This window comes from Cyrtonyx montezumae, unplaced genomic scaffold, assembly GCF_038088225.1.
Source record: "Cyrtonyx montezumae isolate F1298 unplaced genomic scaffold, pur_monq_1.0 scaffold_15, whole genome shotgun sequence".
Taxonomy (NCBI): domain Eukaryota; kingdom Metazoa; phylum Chordata; class Aves; order Galliformes; family Odontophoridae; genus Cyrtonyx; species Cyrtonyx montezumae.
The window spans coordinates 900,592-914,236 of NW_027071881.1; the positions used below are offsets into that span (position 1 = coordinate 900,592).

Below are 13,645 nucleotides of genomic sequence, written 5' to 3' on the forward strand. Positions count from 1 at the left end.
GTCACATTTGACATAGAAAATAAACTATAATTTGGTGGTCATCTGTAATCCCATAACTTTCAGGACCTCAACAGTGGGGTCAGGCAGATGAGTGAGAGGAACACAGATAAAGGTATGAATGTAGCACTGAATTTACAGTGGGAATGTAATGCAGTGGGATGTAGAGCTCCTAGGGTATATACAACATATCCTCAATTTCTGTTTTTTATTTTTCTCATTTTGAGTAGAGAGCTCAAAAATACTATCAGACTCATTTCTCCTGAGGACCATTAGTGAAGCCAAGCAGCAGGTGGATGCGGCGTATTTACGTGCCCGGAAATGGTGAGTCTTTTTTTGCATGAAGGCATATAAGCCAGTAACAGAAAATTTATGAGGACTGCTCGGAAAGAAATGTTTCTTGTTTTATAATGTTGGCCCACAGCATCAGAAGTGGATGTTGCTAGCAGTAGAGGATGAACTCTGGGGTGATGTCTCTCTACAAATGATCCATGTGACCAGAAACAGAAGCAATATATACAAGACTCTCTGCTCATAGAATATATATTGTGACATCCTAAATCCCATCACTGAAACTTCAGTTTACCACCATTTTTTATAGCTTTTCACATAGATTAACAGGTCTCACTATGACAAGGATGTGAAGCAAACTTGAAAAGGATAACAATGACTCATTTGCCAAAATTTTACTCAGAGATGGAGGGGATCTTAAAGTGTGAGAGGCAAAGGGACAAGGCCGGACTCTTCTCAGCAGTGTGTGGTGATAGGACGAGGGGAAATGGCCACAAACTGAAGCAGAGGATGTTCTGCACAAATGTGTGTGGGAACTTCTTCCCAGTGCAGTGGCAGAGCACTGGAGATGCACAGAGAAGTGGTGGTCTCCTTCTCTGGAGGTGTTCAAGACCTGCCTGGACACCTACCTGTGCAACCTGGGCTGTGGAGCTGCTTTGGCAGGGAGTTGGTCTCGACTTGATGATCTCTGGAGGTCCCTTCCAACCCCTGCGATCCTGTGATTCTGTGGTTCTGTGTGCAAATCTGAGGAGCAGTCAGGTTGTTGTAGAAGAGCACAGTGTGCCTGGGGACCTGCTAGTTCTACCGACCCCCCAGGACAGAGGAGGTGTTTTCAGAGTAAGCAGCCCATGAGACTCTGTTCTGTTTAGCTTACAGCAAAAACTAGGGGAAGAGTTTGCCAGCCCGATGGATTTCCTGAAGCACTTAAAGGATCCAGTAGGAAGAACCAGATCTGCAGTCCGTGCTGCTGACTACTTGGAAACTACTTTGAAGCTCCTCAAAAGAAATCTGGAGCAGTCTGGGAGGATGAGATCCAACATTACAGGTAACATGCTTTTGACCAAAATATCTTGCCAGAAACAGAAAAGCTATCGTGACATGTGTGTCAAAGTGTAGTTCTGCCATGACCCAAGTAGCTGATTATGAAGCCCTGCCATGATCCTGATAGCTGGCCACAAAGCCCTTCCCCACAGAGACCCAGCTGGCCTCACCTGATTGAAGGGTGCTGGGTGTGCAGAGTCTGAAAGATAACCATGCTTAAAGATAACCCAGACCACCTAGTGTTTCAGTCATCAGCTTTGGCACTGCCTATCTCAACTCCTGTCTTTGATGATAACAGCAGCCTAGGGTGAGTGGAATAGTAACAGGGTTGCTTAAACTAAGGGGGATAAATCTGGGACGTAATGGGCTGAGTGGCAGGAGACACTGAGACACCTCCTGAGCTGATCCACTGCTGATCCACCTAAGTGTTTAGGCCTCAACATAACAGTGAAAATCCAGATGTTATCCAGATGTTATATCTCACAATTCTGACCTAGCTCACAGCTAGCATGCCTCTAGGTGGCCTGGTCCTGCCATGGTAGAGAACAGGAAGGATCCACAGATTAGCAATTTCTTATCTATATTTTGCCTGAATGCTTCTGAGATATCAAACAAACTGGGCTTTTTGAATCCTTCCAGATATCTACATAGTGCACCCTGCCTTCTTTGCAGTGGATTAATTACTAGAACAAAGAAAAGAGTTGTCACATAACCTTGCTGATTAGAGCAAAACCCTCTCACAGCTCAGGGGTGTGCTCTCCGGGCTCAGCTGTGCTGCAGTGCAGCTCTTCCATGGATGGGGCTGCAGTGTCCCCAACCACCAAGCTGACATGGACAATCTGCCAGTGTGAAAGACTTAATTAGAGCTAGGCTCTATGGTCTTCACTTCTAAACCTCACTGTCCCACTACTATGTCTCACATCTCATCAGAGCTTTTTCCTGGGATAGAGTTTGTCTTGGCTGAAGCTGACTACAGCATTTCATTAGAGAGGTAAAGGAAGTTGGATGGCGGTGTTTTAACCCACATTCTTGGCAGCTGACTGGAGAGAACATCACAGAATCAGTAAGGTTGGAAAAGACCTCTAAGATCCCTAAGTCTAACCCCCACCCAGCACATGCTCAGCTGTGTCACTGCATACTGACTACTGCATACTGTCATACTGGACTTTGTTTACTGGGGGTGGACTTAGTTACCTGGGCAGAGTAACTCTGGATGAGCTGATGATATGTGGCACAGGGAGAGACTTAGAGGCACAAGTTATTCTGGGGAATTCAGTTTCTGAATATCAGCTGGTTCACAGCTAATTTTTGGATACGTGTTCTTAAACCAATAAATGCCATGGAACTAATATCTGAAGCAAAATTAGGATAATTGGAGACTGTTTGCTGTGATGAATCATGACCTGAGCTCTACCAATGTCACAATGCCTAGGCTAGTTAACCTCTGGATAACTCTGGGTACCTAAAGACAGTGAATGAACCTTCCCCATGGACTAGTCATTGAGCTCAGTCACTGAGCTCACTGAATCCACTGGACATTTAAAACCCTTGAGAAGGAGTGTTACCTGGTGGGATACTGTTGCTGACACTCAGTGCAGGCCCATCCTGTGATACACACCAAGAATCTTGTGCTGAGAGCTGAAGTATACATATACTATCGGTGACAGAATGTATTCCACAATAAGAGTGTGTTTTCTCCTGCTTTAAATTGGAAGAAACTTGAAATAACATTTGATGCTGCTGCAGTGGGTGCTGACATTATTAATGATACAGAAAGTATCAAACATCAGCTGAGAATACTGAGAAGATAAAACATATTTTTTTAAAAGCAGATGTCATTTTGCATCCTTTCTTTCACAGACATGCTGGATAGGAAACAGAAGGAGATGATTTCCAAAGAAACTGGGTGTGACTATCAGATTCGCTCCATTAAATGCCCAGAAGATGACATTTACCGGACTATTAGTGGAGAGTGCAACAACAGGTAGGCTCTGTGATGTAGCAGATGTTTCATTTCTACTTAGTAGAGGCAGGAAAAAGATTTCATGTCCTGAAAACATCAGATTTGAGTCCATCGCTCTTCATGTACTTCTTCCCAATAACTTCTTGGGAGTGGGGGAAGGTGAAAAGAATATTTGGGGGCCATGAAATCCAGCCTTTATCCTCTTGAGTTCCCAGAATACTGCTCTTCCTCTCCTGTGGCATAATAGTATTAATTCACTCAGCCATTGAGAGAAACCACGCTTTGAATTTGGTGAGTGTCGATTTCAAACTTAACATGTCTTAGGCTGCGTACACAATAAATATTTTTAAAAGCATAGAATCAGTGCCATGAATGTGAGTATACCCCACCAAGTATGTCACACTGTGATATGGGAACACTTTTAAAGGTTCTTGCACAGCTTGAGATGCACACCATGAAACAGCACAGATATGTTCAGCAATACACTTATTGTGCATTCACACTACAAATAAGATCAGTGATGCACTGGACCATAGCATTTGGTTCAGCAGATAGAAGGTCCAGGTTTGGACACATCACAGTTCAAGAGGGATGTGAAAAAACTGGTAGGATTTAGCAGAGGATTTCCTGGTCAGTGGCCTCAGATGGACAAGGACATTGCTCCTCTGATAGTTGGTGATAGCCATACTGTGAGACTGTGAGTTTGTGTGGAGCAGCAGTGGAGACAGAGGTGCTACAGAGACAGAAATTCCAAATAAGACTAGTATGATGTCATCAGGAATCAGGTGGGGAGTTGGCCTGGATGATCTCAGGGGTCTTCTCAAACCTTAACGATTTTATGATTTATATCTACAAGCCTGTTCATTTCTGAAATAATACTGGTGTTGGCTTTTCTTCTGATGTTCCAGAAAGCGTTCCCACTTGGGGGTTTCTAACTGGGCATTCGCTCGCTGGCTCCCAGCAGTATATGAAGATGGAGTGTCTGTTCCCAGAGGAGCAAGCGAAGGAAAGCTTTACAATGGGTTTCCACTCCCACTGGTGAGAACAGTTATTTTTGTCTGGATAACATTACTTGAACACTAACCTTGCTGCAAATTTTCTCAAATTGAGATGTGTCTTAGGTATGTGTGTTTGTCAGAGACAGAGAAAAAATGATGCAAGTACTTTACTACACAAAATATGGGCAAGATCAAAGCATTTTCAAAAGCTCAGACATGCCAGGATTTTTGTACAAAGAGTAAGATTTGGGTGCTCCTCATAGAGTCATTCAGATTGGAAGGGACCCTTAAAGACCACCTGGTCCCACTCTATAGGATAGACACATCTCCATCAGTGCTCAGAGCTCCTCCAGCCTGACCTTGGCTGCCTGCAGGGAAGGGGCACCTGTCACCTGTCTGGGCAATCTGTGCAGTGCCTCACCTCCCTTATTGCAAATACTTCTTCCTTATATCTAATCTAAATCTCTCCTCAGCCATCTTCTTGACTTTTTGGGTATATGCATATCCCTCAGGTTGAGCTCAGGCCTGCTGTGAGTTGTGTGGCTCGGCTGGGTGACTGTGGAGTTAACACAGTGCTCGCCAAAGGGCTGGAGACTGTATATCACACAAGTTTAGGTCCAAATGGGGCGTGTTGTGGTTCTGTTTAATGCAATAATGAACTCTTAAGGGCTCATTTGAGACCATCTTTATCCATGATCTCACAATGCAAGTTAGACTTGGGGGTAAATTCCCTTTGGTACAGACAGTCACACACATCTCTATTTTGATTGTCTGCAGGTTCGAAAAGTGTCTAATGAAATTGCTCATACAGCCAATGAGAACATCACTCAAGATCAAGAGCTTTCTCTTTTCTTCATGCAGTGGGGCCAATGGGTCAACCACGACATAGACTTGGCCCCTTCCAGTGGCATAGGGGCAAACCCAGAGCTTCACTGCAATGATGACTGCACCTTCAGGTCCCCTTGCTTCCCAATTAAGGTACCATGAATTTTATTCTGTCCCAGAACAAATAGATAAAACCACATGGCTTTTTGCTGAGCCATTGCTTTTGTTTGTTTCCTTTAGTTTCCCCTCAATGACCCACGGATGCTGAGATCGAATTCCTGCATGCCGTTCATCCAGTCGGCTTCTGTGTGCAGTCCTCGGACATTCACTCGTGAGCAGATCAATGCTGTCACCTCCTTCATTGATGCCAGCATGGTGTATGGCAGTGAAGAATCTGTGGCAAAGAGCCTTAGGAATCAGACAAACCAGCTGGGCCTGATGGCTGTGAACCAGAATTTTACTGATGCTGGGTTGGAATTATTGCCCTTTGAGAACAAAACAAAAAGTGTTTGTGTACTCACGAACAAGAGCATGAACATCCCCTGCTTTAGAGCTGGTAAGGTGCATTTGTAAAGCAGTTTTCTGCTGGGAACTGTGAAGATATGTCAGTGGTCCATAAAGCCAGAAAGGATCATTAATGGCCAGTGTCCACTGTCTCCTTGTATTTGCACAAGGCACTGCAAGACATTGAATAAACAAGTGAAAGACAGGGAGCACTCACAAATTTAAAAAGAATAATAATTGAACAGTGATCATTTAAATTAACATGGAAGTGATTTTGTTTTCATTTCCAGAAAGAGTTACAGCAAATCATTCACCCTTTCAAAAGATAGGAATTTCTTTTCAATAGAAAATGTACCAGAGTTTAAAATTTATCAGTGATGTTTTTCCCTCTTACCTAGAATTCACCATTCCATTTTCAATTCAGTCAATACTATCAATTAAAAGCTCTTAAATTCTGTTAATAAATCTCCCTGGAAAAGCATTCTAAATTTTGAATATTTAACAATATCCTGACTTACATTTGAAGACAGGTCTACAAATTGCAACCTGAATTTTGAATAAACTTGAAAGGAGAAATTGTTAAAATAGGAAGTGGTCCAGAATTAACATGATATTAAAAAACAAACAAACAAACAAACAAAAAACCCACATCTGTTAGAAATGTGAAGATTCCAAAGTCAGTAATAGGAATACAGTGTGTCCCCACTGCACATTAGTGTTCCGTTTCCCATGAGAAGAGCCCTTTGCTGCACAAAGACACATGGTGTTTGTACCTTCAGTCATCAGAGGGACTTCATGTGCCTTCCAGTTGCCTTCACCATTTCTGCTGAAAGCACATTCATAGACCTCTCCAAGGTGGGGCTGAGACAAATTTTCAAAACCAAACATCTGTACAAAGGAAGATTGTGAGCAATACTGGTGGTAGGTGGGTGGCTGGACTAGGTGGGCTTTGAGGTTTTTTCCAGCCTTAATGATTCTATTATTCTCCAATGGTTTTGGCTAAATTATTTGGAGAGGGAGAGAGAGAATGCTTGGTCTGTGCTGGAAACAAATTTCTGGCATGACTGATGACTGCTAGGAAACTTCACCACAAGCATTACTGCCAAGAGCACTACCCATCTGTCCTATCATCATCAAAATATGCTGTGGAAATACAAAGCAGTTGACCAGTTTCCTAAGACACTTTCATTTGTAGGTGACAAACGGGTTACAGAGAACTTGGGACTTTCTGCTCTGCACACTATCTTTCTCCGAGAGCACAATCGCCTGGTTACAAAGCTGCAAAAGTTAAATCCTCACTGGGATGGAGAAAAGCTTTACCAGGAGAGTCGAAACATCATAGCTGCCATGACCCAGGTACTGACCTCTGCATGTTTTCTATCAGCAGAATGACTAGAAACTGATTTTCCTCGTGCAAATGCAGCAAAATAATCTTTTCAAGAACTCAAGGAGATTCCACATTCTCTTTGATTTTGATGTCATTTCTGCTGCAGCTGCAGCTGCTGATTGTTCTGCTTTTGTTTTTTCAGATAATAACATACAGAGATTATATACCACTTCTGCTTGCAGAGGAGACCAGCAAGTGGATACCCTTGTACAGAGGTTACAATGAGTCTGTGGATCCGACGGTGTCAAATGTTTTCTCTCTGGCCTTCCGATTTGGTCATGCCTCTGTGCAGCCTTTTGTATCCCGTTTAGATGACAGCTTTCAGCCTATGGGTTCACTTTCCCGTGTCCCTCTTCATCTGACATTTTGTGCATCATGGAGAATTATAATGGAAGGTAAGAACTCGGGGCTGCCAGCAGTCCTGGTCTGGTCCTGAAGTAGATACTCAGGCACAGCTTGTTGGTAAGACACCCAAGCATAGACTCCATAAAGTTAGCACTATTTATTTTATTGGTTTCACCACTTATAGTGCCATTCATCTTGAAAGCAGACATGTCTCCCCAGGAGGCTCATTGGCCTTCTAGATGTGGGACATCAGGGCAGTCCTGCAGAACTGCCTCCAAATTCAGACCAGCAACACTGGCTGTGCACTGTACACAGGTGAAGGAGCCCTGCCAAAAGCTGCATGTTGTAATACTCAGACCATTGAAAGTTACCAAGCACCAACTCCAGCCTGAGGAGACACTTTGGAGAGGATTTTACATCAGAACATGTGATTCTGTACTTTCTTTCACACTGCCAAATATTACTCAATCAGAGTGCAGGCCGAGCAAAACAAATTGTTTTCTATACTTCTGTAACTAGTAGGCATTGTCAGAGGGTACTGCATCAAATCCAACTGAGCTTAGGTGGGATAAGTGATTTCTAATGACTCTGAAGGGAATTGTAGATCCAACTCCTAGACAGTTAATGTCTTCAGGCATGAATCTTCCCAAGAAAGATGGTTGTCTCTTCCAAAGCTAATTATCCTACTATGGAAAACATTCTAAAGTATACAAATTCAGTCATTTTTGCTGTTTTAGAGATTCTGTCTTCTTAAAGGCTATGAAAAATACATAGACAAAAGGACAAAAAACTGTTAATTTCACATTTCATGTTCTAAAACATATTTGTCAATGGATAAAAAATTCAAAACAAAAACAAATCGCAAAACAAAACATTGGACTAAATCCCATGCATCAGTACTTGCTGGGAACTGACTGGCTGAGGAGCAGTTCTGCAGAAGATGACTGGGAGGTCCTGGTGGGTAACAAGTGGATGTTTGTATGCAGAATAGAAGGCTGATGGAATGGGAGAAGTAATCAGTATAGTTGCTAAGGGGAAGCCTCATCAACTGGGTTTTGCAGATTCGTACATAAGCACCTTCGTATGTTGGAATGGAAATGTGAATCTAGGTGAACACACTGCTCAGAATAGAAAAAACATCTAAAACAGCACTGCTCCATCTGCTTGGAAGAGACCACCAAAGCTGGAACTTGGCAAAAAGTCTCTTCTCGATTTGCAATGCATCCAGGTGGCATCGACCCATTGATGCGTGGCATGATGGTTGATCATGCAAAACTGATGAAACAGAATCAAGTGCTCATTGAGGAGCTCCAAAACCACCTTTTTGAACAAACAGAGATAATGGGTCTGGATCTAGCAGCTCTGAACTTGCAACGGGGAAGAGACCATGGTCTTCCAGGTAAGGAGACTCAAAGCCCGTGCTGTGGACAATACTCCTTTTCCTTATTCCTTATTCCACATCCATGGGGAAATATATATATATATATACTTCAATCTTAGATGGAATGATAAACAGTCAGATTCAGGGAAGAAGAAGTCTCTATATTATAAAGATATTTCTCTCAGGAATTTACAAAGATTTTAAGAAGGGCTTGGAATAATTTGTTAAAGATGGATAGAAGCAATGGTGAGGGGCAAAGAGAGAGTAAGGGGCAGAGCAGGTACAGTCCCAATCAACCAAGCTCCGTTTTCACATGAACTCCACAAAGCATATGCTCTTTGCCCACCAAGACTTGTTTCACATCTTCAGACACCCCACAGCTCTGAACTGAAGTGGCATGCACCCTCACTGGTAATTGCCTCCTCATGGTGCAGAGGAATCAGTGTTTTTGGGGTAAGCACAAACACAGAGGTGCTATTTTCTAGGATTTTAATCCTAGAAATGTTGCTTCCCAAAACTGTAAGAGCTGGTCTAGTCATGCTCAGGACCAAGTGGCTTGAATTGACAAGTTATGCTGGACCAGTGGCAGAGCATGAAGACACAAAATAAATGAGTGTATGCATTCCTTAAAAGACATCTGAAAACCCTAACTAACCCTAACACCAAACCTCAACATAACCCTAAAACTAACCCAGCCCATAACAGTAAAACTAACCCTAACCATAAAACCAAACCCTAAGCCTAATGAAAACTCTAACCCTAATCCTAAAACAAACCCCTACCCTAAATCTTAAGGGCAACCATCAACCTAACCTAACCCAGAAACACTAACCCTAACACAACCAAAACCCTCACCCTGCAGCAAACCTTAACCCTACACCTAACCCTAGCACTACCCAAACCAAACCCCAACCCCAATTCTAACCCTTAACTCTACCTCTGACCCTAAAATTAATACTAACACTAAGCCTTAACCCTAACATAGCATTTGTTGTGTCTGTTTCTATCTAGCAAAGAACATCTTCCAGAACCTTTAATGATGTAGGGTGCAGGGTCTGTTTAGCTCTTAGCCTAGGAAGATGTGTGGACAACACAGGTTCTGACCACTTTCTGTCCCTGTTGTTGCAGGTTACAATGCCTGGAGGCACTTCTGTGGGCTCTCCCAGCCTCAAACAGTGGATGAGCTCTCTGAGGTGCTGGGCAATAGCAAGCTGGCCAAGAAGTTCATCGACCTGTATGGGACACCGGATAATATTGACCTCTGGATTGGGGCAATTGCAGAGCCCTTCATTCCCCAGGGCAGAGTTGGGCCCCTCCTGGCCTGCATCATTGGCACTCAGTTCAGGAACTTGCGTGATGGGGACAGGTAGGTAGCTCTGAGAGCATGCCACCCCATCTCATCTCCAACATATCACGGAGTACTTGCAGCAGGGCTCACATTTTGGTTTTAGCCTCAGTTGACAAAGGGCTCTTTCTTAACAGCTGGTTTGTAGACAACCACATGGCTGAGGAACACCAACTCCAGGCCATGGATGACCTGCAGTAGTCTCTGTCTGAAGTGACATTTGCTCTCAGGGTACTAAAGGAAGGGTCAGTCACTGTGTCCCAGTGATGCTATGTTAAAAAAGCAGTTTCTTTGCACAGGCAGATGAGAGTGGCAGAATCCTGACCCCTTTCCAAAGGGTTGTGCCAACTGCCTGGTGGAGGAAGGTGGATCTGAGCAGGGATTCACCTGAGCCAGGTGTCTATTTTGGGAAATAGACAGCACTAAACACCTTCAAGGACACTGTAAAAGTTGCTTCTGAAAATATCATTGCAGGTTCTGGTGGGAGAACCCAGGTGTTTTCACTCTGCAGCAGTTGGAAGAACTGTCAAAAATCTCAGTGTCAAGAGTGATCTGTGACAATACCCATATCAAAAAGTTACCCAGGGACATGTTCAGGACCAGCAGTCCTGAGAACTTTGTTGACTGCCATGAAATTGACATGCTCAATCTCTCAGCCTGGAAAGACGAGCCTGAGAAGGGCAGCAAAGGTATGTAGGAGATTTCCCTTGTTCAGATGTTCTACAAGAAAGAATATAAAATAATTAAGAAAGAAATAACATAAGTAAGATTATCATGATGATCTTGCCCCCAGGCACACTTCGACCATCCATTCAGCCCCACTCAGACACACTGTCAGCCTGATCTCCTTGCAGTCCTTCCCTTAGAAGATAGCTCTTCCTCTTCAACCAGTGAAACATCCCTGACAATCCAATCTGTCTGTGTTCCTGTGATTTTCTGTGTTCTTCTCTCAGCAATTTATTCCAAGTCAGGTAATCTATTCTGGGACGGCCTGAGTCCTCCTTCACAGAAAAGATGTCCATGAAGAAATCCATCAGGATTACTCAATCCAATTCAAACTTTTACTCCTCCAGACTAAGCCTCTGCTTTCCCCTTGCCTTTCCTAAAGGTTTATGGTATTTTGAGGATTATCTGGAGTTGTTTTGACCATGTATGGCCTGACATAACAGTAGTCTAACACAGAGAGCCAGTGATTATGATACAAGACAGTACAGAAGTGTCTTTATATAAAAAAATTAAAAAAATACAGCCAACTACCTGTGTCCCCTTACTGACATACTTTGGCGTAAGCTCTTCCACATGGAAATGGGTGTGAAGGGAACAAAAACATGCAGAAGACAGAGCAGAAGGGACAGGACTGAATTTTTCCTTCTCACAACCCACATATAGATTATCATGTTGGGATTGCCTACCTTGTCCTTCTGCACAGAGCACACATATCTCCATGAGGTTCCTATGCTATGATTCATGGTATGGGAGAGAGACACCGGTGTTTGAGAAAGACACTGGGTGTAAGGGCTGAATTGTGGGGACATCACTCTGTCCTTTGGGAACCTAACTGCAATGTCACTTCCCCTCCCTCTGAAAAATAGCAGTTTCCTGATTTGTTTATTAACTTCATCTTATGGTCAGTGAAATGCACTGAGCTGCTTCCTGTGGCCATCTTTATCACCATGCTGGGAGGAAGCTGAGCTGCCTTTTCATAACCCAGCAGCAGTGAAGTTGCAGGGCATTAAAAACCAACAGCTCAGAATGAAAATTCCTCAAGTGCCATGAGTTTGTCCCCAAAAGCACAATTCTGAAGGGCCTAGGTTGCAGCACACTGGAGGTACTTTTTGACCACAGTGTTTCAGGTGTAAAGCAAGACACAGGTATCAGCCCTGATGTTCCCATTGACCTATTACTATTTAAGCTATGCAGTCACATAGAAATATGGAGAGAAGTAGATGTCCAGCAAGGACTTTCTGATGCTCAGTAGCCCTTTCTGCTTCATGGGCAGTTTCTGAACTTGCACTTACAGCCAGTGCTGGAAATTCCTAACTGTGGCATTCAGCTGCTTTTTGGAGTCTGCTGCCCATGTGTCGTGCTGAGTCAGCTGCTGCTGACAGAGCCTCTGGCATTTGTTCCTCAGAGAAGAGCTCAAGATTGAGTCTGCTGTTGTGATTGCTGTACTGTGATGGGATTATTCCACGGTTGTGTAAAATTCTGTGTGAATTCTTCATGCAGAGCAGTGATGTTTTGTCATCTCTTGCCCTAAAACTGATGAGGGTTTAACAAGACTCAGTAAGGTGCTCCATGTTATATAACTTTAGAGGCACAGTCAAAGCAGATGGTTTCTACTTCCCATCATGAAGGGGTGGCAAATCTGGAAGCCAAAATGCTTGCCTGAAACAAGTTTCAAATGCTGTCTTGATTATAATTTCTCAATTACAGTTTATTACACGCTAATTTAGCCTTCTAAAACAAATTCATTATTCTTTGTCCCACTCAGAATTCAACAAGTTTGTGTAACCTTTATACCCGTTATGTCCTTCTTTTGCACAGAAGTTTAATTTTAGGGGCTGCTTTCAGTTCGCAGTGAGATTTTGGTCTCTGAAGACACTGGAGAATGGCAGCTGCATTTTGAACACAGAGACAGCTCTGATGGTCATTAATAAAATACTTAAATGAGCTCATCAACCCTTGGCATCCACTCTGGCACGTCAGACATCTGTCCCAGAACTTGAAGAGATGCTGTCTCTTCCAATACAAACCATACAAATCTCGGTTTCCCTTGTGTCACGGTCACGGATAACACCGTGACATCAAGCTTTTAAAATGTATTTATTTTATACTTTATTGGCACTCTATTCTCTCTCACTTACAACAGAAATTGTACTGAGGACATAGAAAAGACAGGGCAAAACAAGGAATTATCCAGAAATCAGGAGCTGCAGATCCCAGAATGGGTATGGATTGAAAAATACATTGTGTAAAAAAATCATCAGATTTTCAGGGCAAGACTAGGGCTTCAAGCTGCGTATTTCTGCACTTTGTCTCTGAGCTCTAAGTCCTGTGGGCACATTCCTTTCATGCTTTCAAGGTCTGTCCAATCATGGTGCATAAAACCTTGCTTTGCCTAAAAGGAGGGCCAAGGGACCTTCTAACTCCAAGACAACCTCAGGCAGGATGGCCATGGGCCCTGGGGTAAGTGTCACCATCTTGGTGGTTTTCAGTGAGAAAAGGTGATGAAGAACACAGCGATGGTCACAGGAAAGGTCCTCCTCTGCCCGGGGTCCAAGCTGCAGAGAAGCTCTCAGGGTTGTGATTACAAAGTATAGTCCATCTGTTCATTGAGTGCCCATCCATGGGGCTCAGGCAGAGCAGTTCTCGGAAAGGAAGCAGACTGCCATTTCATCACTTCCACTTAAATGTTTTTCTTCTTCTGTGGAAATTTATTTTGACATGGCCATTACAACATCCTTCTATCCAAATGGGAAAGGTATGGACTTGATGGCTGGACTGTTCAATGGATGAGGAACTGATTGTGAGACCACACCCAGAGAGTGGTGGTCAGTATGACAAGTGA

The 13,645-nt window shown here is 43.4% G+C and overlaps 1 protein-coding gene across 1 annotated transcript; it reads left to right on the plus strand.

Moving 5' to 3' along the window:
* Positions 1-1,239: 1,239 nt before the first annotated feature.
* LOC136045651 (myeloperoxidase-like) lies at positions 1,240-11,304 on the plus strand. The gene is made up of 11 exons (XM_065731675.1): positions 1,240-1,333; positions 3,190-3,313; positions 4,201-4,330; positions 5,068-5,268; positions 5,356-5,671; positions 6,815-6,975; positions 7,149-7,401; positions 8,580-8,750; positions 9,861-10,098; positions 10,552-10,766; positions 10,871-11,304. Exons 1-11 carry the CDS (start codon positions 1,315-1,317, stop codon positions 10,918-10,920), a joined length of 1,878 nt encoding a protein of 625 aa, XP_065587747.1. The 5' UTR covers positions 1,240-1,314; the 3' UTR covers positions 10,921-11,304.
* The last annotated feature ends 2,341 nt before the right edge of the window (positions 11,305-13,645 follow it).